At 39.5% G+C, this 13,905-nt stretch overlaps 1 protein-coding gene across 1 annotated transcript; it reads left to right on the plus strand.

Annotated features, from left to right (window-relative positions):
* The first annotated feature begins 1,911 nt into the window (after nt 1-1,911).
* Nucleotides 1,912-11,990, plus strand: tm9sf3 (transmembrane 9 superfamily member 3). Its single transcript, XM_042502249.1, has 12 exons — nt 1,912-2,100; nt 3,127-3,322; nt 3,460-3,582; nt 5,871-6,031; nt 6,167-6,244; nt 7,559-7,690; nt 8,479-8,645; nt 9,075-9,169; nt 9,279-9,409; nt 10,303-10,442; nt 11,666-11,734; nt 11,824-11,990. Exons 1-12 carry the CDS (start codon nt 1,999-2,001, stop codon nt 11,972-11,974), a joined length of 1,545 nt encoding a protein of 514 aa, XP_042358183.1. The 5' UTR covers nt 1,912-1,998; the 3' UTR covers nt 11,975-11,990.
* Nucleotides 11,991-13,905: the final 1,915 nt, after the last annotated feature.

Consider the following 13,905-nt stretch of genomic DNA (forward strand, 5'->3'; position numbering starts at 1 on the left):
CAGAGCTCAGTTACTCCACTTTACCTTTTAAAATTCACAATGAATTGACTAGGATTAATTCAGGTATATTCAGCACTTCTCTAAGTAAATGCCTTGAAAAATCTACCATGGCTCTTATATGAGTCCAAAATTGACAGATTAATGAGGAAACCTATAGTGACTAAAGAGAAACTAAACTCTGCATTGCAAATGTCCCTGTGCTTTAGAATGTGTTCATAATGTACTTAATTATGTTAAAAAATCCACAAAGCTGTTTTCTTTTTAAGAAAAAATGGGCTCATTCTTAATGCCAGGAACACTTTTATGCAAGCTGTGTTTCACTTTGCTAATGTATATTATACTGTTATACTTATTAACACATTTATTAAACCAGGTCCTGTTTATAAACTGTAGAAAAATGTTTCATATGGCCCTCAAATTTCATTTAGCACAGACACACATCTAAATGTATATACTGTACACTGATGTCAAATAGATTTTTGTCTTTGCTTTGATTGCCTCTCATTAGAATGTCAAATTTAGTCAGCTCATGTAACAGGGCCATAGCCACAGAGGCAACCCTGGTGGGGACCAAATATACAAAGGCATCTGGGAATTAGAAGAGAAAAATCAAAATTTGAAAACTACTTCTTGTTATAGTAATTATCATAAGCAATTACAGCTACACAGTATACTATTTGGATATGCAATAAATGCACATGCGGAACTACAATACACTGCAATACTAGCACTGGTAGTAATAATAATTTCAATTTATGAAGTATTTATGGTTGTAATTACATTCGCTGATGATTATTTTAAATGGCGCTGTGTGGTTGCCTGTCGTAACATCAAGGGTTGCAATGGTAGGCTACAATATTTTCAGGGTACAATAATCAGCTCAGAAAACACCAGTTTCACAGTATTACAGAGTTATTAATTAGTATTAGTATTATAATAATTATTATTATTATCAGTAGTAGTAGTAGTAGTAGCTGTAGTAGTATTAGTAGATGTAGCAGTATTTTTATTATCAGTTACTGTGACCCTTAAATGAATGCATTGTTTTCTAAAGAACTGTAAGTATGTCAGTGTACACAATATGACTGTTGCATTCTTTAATTATTTTTTATCAATATATTGGAAAGGATATTTCTGTATTTTTGAATATCATGGGGAATGTGTCTCCCCCCAGTGTATGTCATAATTACTGCCATAATGTTTAAAATGCTCAAGGGAGCTGACTCTGTCTCCTTTTGAGGACAAGGTTTGACTGTTGTCTCACATCTATACAATGGTATCTGTAAAGCTAAATCAAACTGGAGGACCTTTGAACTGCTGCTGTAAACAGGCGTTGTTAAAAAATATAGCTGTTTTTATTATGCTTGGTCGTTGGGGTTCTGATAAGAGAAGTACTACCAACTTTATGAAAAACTTACACAGCAAATGGTCATAGGCTTTAATGGTAGATATTTATCTTATATTCTCAATAATACATCTATCAGTTCATGTGTGCATTGGAAGGTCTTAACCCGTGGTAAAAGTTATCTGCACTACCCTCAGAGGAGCACGACAGTCGACCCAGGCAGATAAAATGAATGGCTGTTAAATGCTTTGAATTGCACGTATGAATGCATGAAAAGTGAGATGTTGTCCAGACAACTTCAGGCCTCATCAGGCGGTGAATAGACCTGTTGTGCGCGCGGATCGTGTGTCATGCAGCTCTGTCAGAGGTGAAGCTGAAGCTCCAGTTCTGGCAGTCGGATGACGTGGCTGAAGGTTGCGGACGATGCCGACACGGTTTCTTTATTCACCGTTTGCTCCATCGCTTTCCACGGTCACTGGAGACTGCGGGTCATGTGACTCAATTCAGCCAATCCAGTTTGAGTGCGATGTGCGCTGGTGAAGCGCTTACGCCATATGCGTAGAGCATCCCTAAAATTGCCTCTGTCATACAACCAGGAAGAAGGTGGGATAGCCCTACAAAGCTAACATCCCAAATCTTTCTGCACACTTTCTATGAAAATAATGGGATCTTCCAGGTGGAAGGTAGCAGCGGCGGCCTTTCTCGCTATAGTGGGCTCTTTATTACCTGTGGACGCAGATGAACATGAACACACGGTAAGACGGCGGTTTGAGAGGCCGATTGAAAAGGGGGAGCCTTGAAAATAATGGACGTTTGTGCTCTGTGTAACCTGCTAACTGTAGCTGCGACGGCTAGCTGCACACAAGAAAACATAATTACACACACGACAGAGTAACTGGCCCGCCCTGTTGGGTTATTTATCGATGCTAGGTGAGCTATCAAACACACAGGCGTGCAATTAGCTAGCTAACTTGTCACCATTTGTCGGCCTAAGTGCTTACGGCTAACGTTTGTCTGCTAGCTCGTTAGCACGTCTTCCACTCTGAGCTTTCCTTGAGCACCGGCGGAAACTGCGCTCAAGTTGGGCTAGCTAGCGTTAGTTAGTTGTTAAACAAAATAGAAACTACTGTCACAATGAACGTGTTAAGGATTTAACCTCGTGGAAAACCAGATAAACATGGTTTACCCGAAGTGATGACTGCGATGGTCGTTATGCCAGCTAACATTACATTATGCCGAAACACCGGTTAAACGTCGGGGCCTCTCGGTATTTCTTGTTTTTTTTCCAGTTTTATCAGACCCAGACGCAATAATTACACACGTTTAACAAGTCAGTGATGTGTATTACATTGTGTTTTCCACATAACGTCGCTGTCTTATGCGTGGGAGCTGTTAAATTAGTGAAGACAGTTATACCATTGAAGTTAACTTCCTTGACTGTCAGCAGACATAGTTTACGTACACTACTTTTTACTATCTTGCAGCGATACGTTTGTGATATTTTCTTAAGTTTGCATGAATTTGAATACTACATGCAGCTAGTTTCAGTAGAAATGTGATGATAACGTTACTTTGGACAAGTCATCTTTAAGCCAAATGTATTTGTAGCTGTTTTGTTGCTTATGTGAACATGTATTATAAAGGTGTTAATAAGTCACAGACAGGGTCTTGTAAAACACACATGACATGTCAGATAGCTAAAATATGAAACCAGTAGGACTAGAAGAACTGGTGTGGCATGCCTGGACATCACAATAACCGCCCTTGTCTGTCCTTTGCAGTACAAAGATAAGGAGGAGGTAGTTTTATGGATGAACACAGTGGGGCCTTACCACAACCGACAGGAGACGTACAAATACTTCTCTTTGCCCTTCTGCGCGGGCTCCAAGAAGACCATCAGTCATTACCATGAAACACTTGGAGAGGCTCTGCAGGGAGTGGAGCTGGAATTCAGTGGCCTCGACATCAAGTTCAAAGGTACTGTTACAACTTTGAGTTGTTGAGTACATAGGAGAACACTGAACGACAAATTTGACGTCGTCTCTCTCTTGTCTCTGCATCTGTGGGTTCATTTCCGCACCACAAAACTTATTTGGTGTTTATGATCCCCGTAGATGAAGTCATGCAGACAACTTACTGTGAAATTGACCTGGACAAAGCCAAACGGGATGCCTTTGTCTACGCCATAAAGAATCATTACTGGTACCAAATGTACATAGATGACCTACCCATCTGGGGTAAGTAATACTTCATTTCTTTTTTCCTTGTCTTTGACAGATCTCTGAGAAACTGTCAGATACACATCAGTGTTGTGGGTTGTCATGTGATTTGGAGTATGATCTTCCCTCCTGTTTCTGTTCTGAGTTACTTACTTGCGTCATAGCTCATTAGCTTCTTCCAAAGGTATACAGAGAGATGGTCTCCTGTGTATCAATGTGTTAATCTTGATATTGCAGAATTTAAACCAGTTCTTATTCATGGGTGGGACTATCATACATCCTTATTCTGTCATTATGTGCACTATGTGCATTGTTTTGTTTTTCTTACCTGTTTGTTGTGGTTGAGCGGAGCACTGTTACGAACAGAATTTCCCTTGGGATGAATAAAGTATTCTGAACAACCTACTCAGGCTGTAACAATACTCTTATATCACGTATTAAATGGATTATTGAAAGGCAACTCAACGCAGTACGTGTGGTGGCTTTTAACGGTTCAGTATGTTTTTCCTCGCAATCTGTTGAACAATGAGGCACTCTGGTTGATTAGCTGCTGTCTTGAGTTATTGTCATCTTATCTGGTTGCTGTACTGTAGAGAGCTGTTTCTATTCTTATATTCGCCGCTTAGAAACCACTTTACATGGGTCAGATAAAAACTCTACTGTTTAATTATGAAATCATGAATATATCATATCTCGCCTGGCATGGTGGTGTAGTGAGTAGCACTGTCACCTCACAGCAAGACGTCCCAAGTGTAAGCCCGCTTGGCAGCTTGGGCCCTGCTGCGTGGAATTGCATGTTCCTCCAGTGTAAGAGCGGCTTCCTCCCACAGTCCAAAGACACGCAGGTTAGGTAATTGTCTCTAAATTGCCTGTAAGTTTAAATGCATGAATGGTTCCAGGACATTATGGTGATGTGTCCAGGATGTATCCCGCCTCTCGCCCAGTGTCAGCTGGGATTGGCTCCAGCTGCGCATACTCCTGAATAGGATAAGCTGTGACAGAGAAATGAATTATGTAACATATTTTTCTAAACTAAAATGCTAGAAATACTTGAAAATGTAGTTGTTGTTGGGCGCTTCGTATTCCTGCTTCACTGAAAATGGGTCGATAATAAAACATACGAAGTCAAACCTTGAATTTTGGGACTACTTACACACTTAAAACTCACTCACAGATGGAAAAACGGTTTGGATGCTAACCTTGCAGCTGAAGTGCTCCAATGTTATTCTGTGCTTACAAGCAGTTAAATTAGCCACAGCCTTACAGATTTGTCTTAATGCTTTAACTATCTGTGGGATCACTTGCATGCGTGGTAATAGTTTGTGCAGAGGTGCCACTCCTAGATTTGAACAAACGTAGCTTTGTAAGCGGATGTTGTTGGTAGTGGGTGGGGCACAGACAGTCGCTCTCAGGTCACCATGTTGTATTTTACACACTCATGCCTTAATGACAATAAATAAATATAGACTTTGACCTAATGTCCGGTTTGCCAGAGTGGTAACCAAACCAGCGCGCTTATCATGTAGTGGACAATGACATGTTTGGTTTGGGTTAGTCACAGAAAGCCTGCAGCAGCAGATCTCTAGATAATCACTTTCTGACCACAAGACACTTGCAGCAACACTTTCCACAGTGTATTAACTTAGATTTAGCTCACCTGCACAAGATTGTTAAGATAGACTAAAAACATTGCCTGCCAAGATTAATTTGTCATCTAAAATATTGTGCTTAATCATAGAAGTATATACCTTCTTCCAATGCTATAATCAGAAGCAGTGTGATACTCACTAGAGGCAAAGGTATATTTAGAGCTTTATGTAAAAAAATCTCATTACAGACACTTTTTTTTACCTCACATATGCTACGGTATGTTTTACCACAAGGGAATAGCATTGAATTTCTAAAATTACAATAAATGTGCCGTGGCCCTGTGCATTTCAGAAATAAGAGGATGAATATGCAGTTTTTTAGGAGACCTAAAATAACAGGCATCCAGGTGGTAATTGATTCAGAGTGATTGTTTTTGCATCAAACTGATTTGATTTGCTCAGTGAGCTTTTGTTCAAGGTGGCCAGCAGAGACCAGTTTTGATAACAGCTGCTGCCTAAACACTGAATGTTACAAATGAATACAGATGATGCTGTTACAGAGTTAATGAGCAGTGTAGGAAGTGACCTTTATTTGGCATTTACACACAGTGATTATTAATTTTGTATAACCGAGGCCTCTGCGTTTGTTTACACCTGTCCGTTTGACCACAAGAACCAGCTCTCTAATTCCAATGCATGTCTTTTTTTTTTTTTAAGGTATTGTCGGTGAGGCAGATGAGAACGGAGAAGATCATTACCTGTGGACGTACAAGAAGCTGGAGATCGGCTTCAATGGCAACAGAATTGTTGACGTGAATCTGACCAGTGAGGGCAAAGTCAGACTCGTGCCAAACACAAGAATCGCAATGTCTTATTCTGTGAGTACTCAGTGGTTGTTTTTATATGCCAGTTCTCATTTTATGTCAGTCGTGTGTGTGTTGTAATCCAATGAGGTTCAGGTCATGGAAACATGTGAATTCATTAGTCAGTATATGAACCTTTTCTTATGACAGGTGAAGTGGAAGAAGTCGGATGTGAAGTTCGAAGACAGATTCGACAAGTACCTCGATCCATCCTTCTTCCAGCACAGGGTGAGTTGAATAATATAATTGAATTATTGAATGAGTGATTGAATTATTGAATAAATAAATCATTTATTTCGGTTACATGCATCATGAGAAACAAGATTATTTCACACAAAGTTCTCAGGCTGAAGTCCAAGGATTATTTTTGCCTATCCTATATCAACCAAAGAATAACCCAGAATAACAGCAACACCAATGAAAGAAAATACATGAATTAATAAAAGAATTATACTCCTAACTGTAATCCTTAATTATTCTGCACTTTAATCAATCCTGAATTATTTTACACTATAATCATGACTGATTATGACTGACTCCATAACATAATCTGACTTCCAAAACTGAAATAAAAATATATTTTACATTCCTTCACACTTAACATATTTCAATGAAATAAACAACCCTCTTATATTATAATTCCCTTTGCTCAATTAAAATAAAAATTTAACACAGACAAGAAGGCTTTTGCTTACAAAGTATATCTAATGTTTTCAAGTACACAATCGCTACAAATTTTAAAGTGTAGGATCCTATTAAAAATATTAGTAGATTCATAACAGCCAGCTTTATGAGCGCTCTTTTCTGAAGTTTCATTATAGGCTGTAGATTTTTTTTAATATGCATTCCCCCAAATTTCACTTCACAGTAAGATGTATATGTCATAACAAGTGAGCAGTACAGCGCTCCAGACATTTCTTACTCAGCAGCACCCTTGGTTTATAAAGAGTAGCGATAGATTAAGACAATTTATTAATTCATACGTTTGGTTTTCATTTCATTTGAGCTGTATGATGTGAGCCAAGAACACCAGTGGCTTGTTATAAGAGCCCACTTTTGCATATGACTTTTCAGAAGGTATGAGTTTAGCCTCGTACTATGGTAGGTGTGATGTAATTGATCAGTCTGGTAACTGTTGGCTGACATATCGACTCCATCTGCTGTTATGGCGGGAAGCCAGCTGGGAACTTTTCAAAAGGAAGTTTGGCTGATTTTAGGAGTCTACTTTTTTTTCAGTCCACCAGCAGCTAAAACCTGTGGATGAAACAGTTTGTTTCCTGCCCTGACATGTACAGTCGATCTGAGCCTGCTGAGAGCGGTGATTTCATAAACAGTATTTGTGTGATATAACTACCTCGAAATAGTCTGAATAATACATTCAGCAAGGCCTTATTGAAAATGTTTTCACCCCCGCTAAATAGTTAGCTTTGTTTTATTGAGGCGTTTAATATTTGATGTATTCCCTTTGATTTAATAAGCCTTATGGCATGGTTATTTCTTTCAGTAATTGTTGATTTTACTCCCCCCTCCTTCTTTTTTAAGATTCACTGGTTCTCCATCTTCAACTCCTTCATGATGGTCATTTTCTTGGTGGGTTTGGTGTCCATGATTCTGATGAGGACACTAAGAAAGGATTATGCCAGATATAGCAAAGAGGAGGAAATGGATGACATGGTAAGTTTTTCTTGAGTAAACAATTTGCTCTTGAGCACGTTGTCATTTGCTGTGTAATTGATTTTTGGTATATTTTATTTTTTTTTGTCATTAGTTCTTTCTTGGAGTTTTTGTGAATTTGGAGTTTTGTCTTTTTGTTTCTGTTTTTTTGAGGTAAATACAGGACAGGTGATTGACAGTTAGCAGATTCTATGTTTTAATTTCCAAGCCAAGAGTTTTTGATCCAACGTTCCTGTGACTGAGGCCCTTTTTATGCCTGGTATTACCGTGTTTTAACACGCACTTAATACAAGTGTAAATAACGCATTGTGATCTGATCACTCAAAGCACTTGCTGAGATGATCTTGAAAATATCCTGATGCATCTCCACCAATGACTACATCTTCAGTGCAGGATGTGGTGTTTTTTGGGAAAAGCACGTTAACGCTCTATAACTTACCCATTTTCTTATGAGTTGGATGAAGTGCTGCGTGGCCATTCATCGTTTTGCCCTATGGAAGGAGACGGGTGAAATTTTGCTAACAGCGATATCTCCAGCTTTACTGACACAACCACTAACGTGACTAGCAAGCGTGCTACAGAGCAGCTGGCAAAAGTGGACGTAACTGGCATGGGGCAGTAACCAAATCTGGAGATGAATAATAGGCAATATGTCTTGGCTGTCCACTTGTGTCCAATCACTAAAATGCATATTAATACCAGGTCTAAACAGGCTCAAAGACTTTATCCCCTGTTAGAAATTCTGAAAAATTTCATCTCATTTTGAATTTGTCACTGTGCACCATCAGGACAGAGACCTGGGAGATGAGTACGGGTGGAAGCAAGTACATGGTGATGTGTTTCGGCCGTCGAGCCATCCACTGATCTTCTCTTCGCTCATCGGCTCTGGCTGCCAGATCTTTTCCGTCTCCCTCATCGTCATCATCGTCGCTATGGTGGAGGATCTGTACACAGAGTGAGTAGTTAGCAGCTCACTGCTGGTTGTAACTTGTTGTTGTAATTGTAGGTTTGGAGTCAGATACCAGGTTCCATTTTGGATCCAGTTCTCTGTTAGTGAAAAGGTAGATTTGATTAGCTTAGATTCAAGTGAATCTCTTATTAAATATTTTATCTCCTCACTATTAATATCTATCCTAAGAGCAATGCCAAATAATTAATTTAAAAAAAAAAAGAGAAATCCATCTGTATGAAAAGAGATCTGTTAGTGTTTTTCTCTGGCAAAGTTCACGCTCTCTACGGAAATGTAGCTTAAAAAATATATAATAAGACTCATGTGTAGAAAAACACTATAAATATAAAATCCCAGCTTAAAGGGGAATAAAGCCCAAAAACAGAGAGAGCATTGGACCTCACTGGGCTGCACTCATATCATTTTTCTCTGCAGGAGAGGATCCATGCTGAGCACAGCCATTTTCGTGTACGCTGCCACCTCCCCTGTCAATGGCTACTTTGGGGGAAGCTTGTATGCAAAACAAGGAGGTAAAAGTCCATTCATCTCATCAGTTCTTTCCGGATACCATCAGCTTTATCTTCTTTCAAATGCTGTTGTGAATGTCTCTTATAATGCTGTTTGATTTGTGTAATACAGGCAGAAGATGGATTAAGCAAATGTTCATCGGGGCATTCTTGATCCCAGCTATGGTGTGCGGCACCGCCTTCTTCATCAACTTCATTGCTATCTACTACCACGCCTCCAGAGCCATACCGTTTGGCACCATGGTAGGTTTGACATAGCGACACCTCCCTGAAAACCACAGAGTTATGAAGATCACCCAGCTTCAGTTTATCTGTGTGGTGGTGCAGCACTGTGCTAGAGGTGATATGACATTGAGTAACCTGTCATGGAGCTGGAGAAATGAGGAAAGTGTGGAAATTCTTCACCCACAAGTGTGTAAACTCACACTTTGCTAGAAAATGATCTTTGCCTCATCTGAGGAAAATTAAAAACACATCACATCCTATAAAACACATTCCACATGACGTAAACTCCCCTAACTCAATACAGTTTCTCAGTTCTGTTGAGTTGACTTCTACATGTAGTGCCAAAGTTTTCAAACTGAACAGTAAAAAAAAAGACAACATGAACGCTTTCCAGAGGAACTCCTCTCTGGCTTAATTGCAAACGGCTGTTTGTTGGCTCGACACAGCCTTCAAGAATTGCTATGTGTCTTTCAGCACAACATACCATCCATCATAAGTGTCAAGAAACCATCTTGAAATCAAACCATTAAAAATGTTCCAACTTCAGCAGCCAAATTTGTTATTTTAGCAGACGTCAAAAAATCTGGGGCAGATTTCAAACTCTGGCCAAACATGAAGGTCATCTGATAATAACCACACGCCTGAATGCATTTGTTATCCCTCTGATTTCATGAACACTTGTGTTTTGGGCATTTATACCTCTAGATCAGACTGTGGGCATTTCATGTGAAAATCCTGGTATCAAGAGATCCAACACCTCTTGTTTTCAGCAGTTTATTAAATACCATTGAGCTGAGCAAGGCGTTCCTGGGGCGCAGTCAAAGGACAATTTAGATAAATGATGATAGATCTGAAAACACCCTGAATGTTGGACCACCCAGTGGAATATTAATGATTTTTTTCCCCTGCAGGTTGCTGTCTGCTGTATCTGCTTCTTTGTCATTCTGCCGTTAAACCTCGTGGGAACAATCCTGGGGAGAAATCTGTCCGGCCAGCCCAACTTCCCCTGCCGAGTGAACGCTGTTCCGCGACCCATCCCAGAGAAGAAATGGTAGGTGTCAGTTCAGGCAGGGTCAGTTTAGTCTCCGATTATGGTAAATGTTTAGGAATTTGCCTTGGTGACACTAGACTGGAGTCAGAGACATTTGTAAGTCTTATAGTACATACCCACTGTACAAAAATGTCATTAAAATATACAGTACTACTGATTAGGGCTGCACAATATATTGAGTATTACTCATGATCACGATGTTGGCTCCCCATGTTTAAATGAGCATCATTGACTATAATAATAGTGATGTTTAAAATGCGTGCTCCGCTCATAGAAGAGTCTGCTGCATATAAAGTCATGCGCCTCTTTAACAGCCAGCCAGCCTCCCCTTTTGAAGAGCTGTCTCGTCAGTATGCGTACACCCTGCAGTGGCAGCCTGTGAAAACTTCCCTAAATGTTGCAGCTGCAGACAGGCAAAACAAAATTCATATATTCATCAACCATCATCATCAGGTTTTTGGAAGTGTTTTGGATTTAGAAGAGAACAAATCATATACAAAGAGTGCATGAGACTTGTGTTTGCACGTCAAAGCAACACAACCAGCTTGCTAAACCCTCTGAATAAACACCACAGTCTGCAGTGTTATGAATGCATGAAAGCCAAGAAAATAAAGTCACCTCACTGAAATGATCTGGAACGGGGAAAAACGTGGCAAATAACCCGCAAATTTAGGGGATTTTAAATTAATTAGATACTCAGATATGTTAAAATATGAGTGTTATGATTCACTAATCGTCTGAGTACTACTATGTAGCATCCAGTGTGCATTCAAACACAGCAGACGGCGCTTTTCATCGATGCAGGCTGGTGGTCTGGTGACTGATCAGTGAGGAGGTTGTACTTACATTATGAAATGAATCCAAAGTACTGTAGCGCCTGTGTTCAAGTGTATGCCATCAGGTCTTAAGTAGAAAATGGCTTTGCTGTCTAAACAAACTGTTTGGATAATAAAAAATAGCAAAGCGATGAACTGAGCGTATTAACATTTGCAACCTTCTGCCAAGCACCGTGGCCGTCTGCCAGAAGGAAATGGTAGATGTGACTTTAGGCCACTGTTAGTCTTTGCTTGAATTTCCAATCTGTGTCTCCCTTTTCCCTTTTCCTTCCTATAACACAATATGTCATGTACTGTTGCCTTGGAGGAGAGCGGATCTGATGTGACCACTTGTGCACAGTGGTCAGTGTATGCAGTCGTACTCACATGTTGAACCCTGTGTGTCAGGTTCATGGAGCCAGCTGTCATCGTCTGCCTCGGAGGAATCCTGCCATTCGGGTCCATTTTCATCGAAATGTAAGTCTGTGCTGTGATACTGAGGTGTTTGTTTGTGTTGAGATGATCTTTCTGCAGCAGGTGGCATGTTATCATTCTTCGTCCTTCAGGTACTTCATCTTCACATCCTTTTGGGCGTACAAAATCTACTACGTGTACGGCTTCATGATGCTGGTCCTGGTTATCCTGTGTATCGTGACCGTGTGTGTCACCATCGTGTGTACGTACTTCCTGCTCAACGCTGAGGACTACAGATGGTGAGTGACTCACTTTTCCCGCAGTTTATGTCATATCATGAAGTTTGATAAGGCTGGGTGACATAGCTCAATATTATCTCCATATTTTTTGTCTATGTGATATCTATCTCTGTTTTCATATTTTCTCTAAAATAACGTGATTGATTGACGCATGATACCAGTGTGATCATTCCAGCAAACTAATGTGAATTTAGAGGGAACACAGCTGGAATATGACATTTTAGAGGGCTTTAATTTTGAAATTCCACACCAGAATGTCCTGATATTGTCTTTGTGACCCTCTAAGGTGGTAAACTGTCATTTTAAAGTCAGATTGGTTTAAGTTTGACTAATTATTCATACAATAGAAATTTAATTATCCATTAGATGCATTTTGTAAGAATTTATTAGTATTTTTAAATGATCATTCATTTGATCTATTAATTAATATGTATACATTTTGTTTTATTTATTCATGTATTTTCATTTATTTAACATTGTCAGACTGACTGTGTCACTGAATGAAGATGAAATTGACTATCATGTTCACAGGAGGGCCACTTTTATTTTGAAGTCAGTTCTCGCTGGCTCTTACTGAAATGCCGAGTATATATATGTACTGCAAAACGTCTTTCTCAAAGTGGAGGCTGGCTTGATTGCTGTGTTCGGTACTGGGTGGTGTTTTAGGTGATGGAAGAGATATGTATCATATTCTGCAGAGAATGGTAGTCAGTTTAACCTCTGCCATCGCAAAAACTGAACCACCTCTGACGTGCTCTGGTTTCTCATCAATTTTGAATCAACAGGAACTCAGTGATTGAGGTTAAACTGGTGGGCGTGGATGATCAGTTTTGTGGTGTGTGTGTGTGTGTGTGTGTGTGTGTGTGTGTGTGTGTGTGTGTGTGTGTGTGTGTGTGTGTGTGTGTGAGAAAGAGAGAGAGGAAGAGGGAGAGCAAGTCTCCTGCACATAAACACGGCCTGCTTTTAATGTATAAATAATTTACAAAATATGCAAGGAATTTTTTGATATGGTCATCTGCTAAATCACACAGAAAATGATATTCGGTTTAGGGCTGCCCCTTGAGAGACAGAGATTCAGACGGGGACCTTCAGTCAACTCTTTTCGCCAGTTTATGTGCTCTGCAGTGTACTTCCGGGGACATTTTGGTCCCCAGATTTTTCTGTAGAGTGAGTGCTCTTCACTTTCACGCTACTTTTTGGTACAGGCTGTCGCAGACATGCAGGCAGGGGCACGGAGGGAGGGAGAGGAGAGACTTTCTCCCTAGAAGCGGTGAATTTACAGCCCACAGCAAGTTAATACAATACAGTTTTATTTGATCTCGAGTGTCAACAAAAAATCTTTATTAATGACCTGTCGTTAGCGCTGTTAGCTTGTTTACTATCTGACGGGAATGCTGCTGTCACACTGAACATCCTGCGGAGTCCATGCAAAGTTTAAAACTTTGTATGGGATCACTGAATTTTCATATTGAACTGCTAAGTTTGATTCCACTGGAGTAATTCAAGAAAAGCCCTAATTAGAATATTTCAGATATATTCAATACATCGCCCACCTTAAGAGTTTAGTGGTGGGAAATAATCTTTTAGCATTTCATGACTTTCATGTTCACCTTCCTCAATCCTTATTTGGCAGCTGAGAGAATTATTAACCTTTTAAAACCTGAGCAAACTGGTAGCAAACCTCTTTTATAACCATGAGAATAGGTCAATGAGCAACTTAACACGAAATGACCAAAAAAGGAGAGTAAAAAAACAAAAACTCATGAAAAAGTCCCCCAGAAAAAGTACTGGTGAAAAAAACATTAGTTATATATTTTATAATTATTTTGTTATACTGTAACATCATTTTAAAATTGTGATAATTATAAATATAGATTATTATTATTATTTGTTGGATAATTTTCTAATAATTCTCATCTTTTTTCAAACAAATTT

Source organism: Plectropomus leopardus, chromosome 15 (assembly GCF_008729295.1).
Source record: "Plectropomus leopardus isolate mb chromosome 15, YSFRI_Pleo_2.0, whole genome shotgun sequence".
Taxonomy (NCBI): domain Eukaryota; kingdom Metazoa; phylum Chordata; class Actinopteri; order Perciformes; family Serranidae; genus Plectropomus; species Plectropomus leopardus.

Excerpts from the sequence above, each read along its gene's own strand:
- tm9sf3 (XM_042502249.1), top strand. The coding sequence starts at position 1,999 with ATGAAAATAATGGGATCTTCCAGGTGGAAGGTAGCAGCGGCGGCCTTT. Across the intron at positions 3,583-5,870 it reads AGATGACCTACCCATCTGGG|GTATTGTCGGTGAGGCAGAT; the intron begins GTAAGTAATACT and ends TTTTTTTTTAAG. Across the intron at positions 6,032-6,166 it reads GAATCGCAATGTCTTATTCT|GTGAAGTGGAAGAAGTCGGA; the intron begins GTGAGTACTCAG and ends TTCTTATGACAG.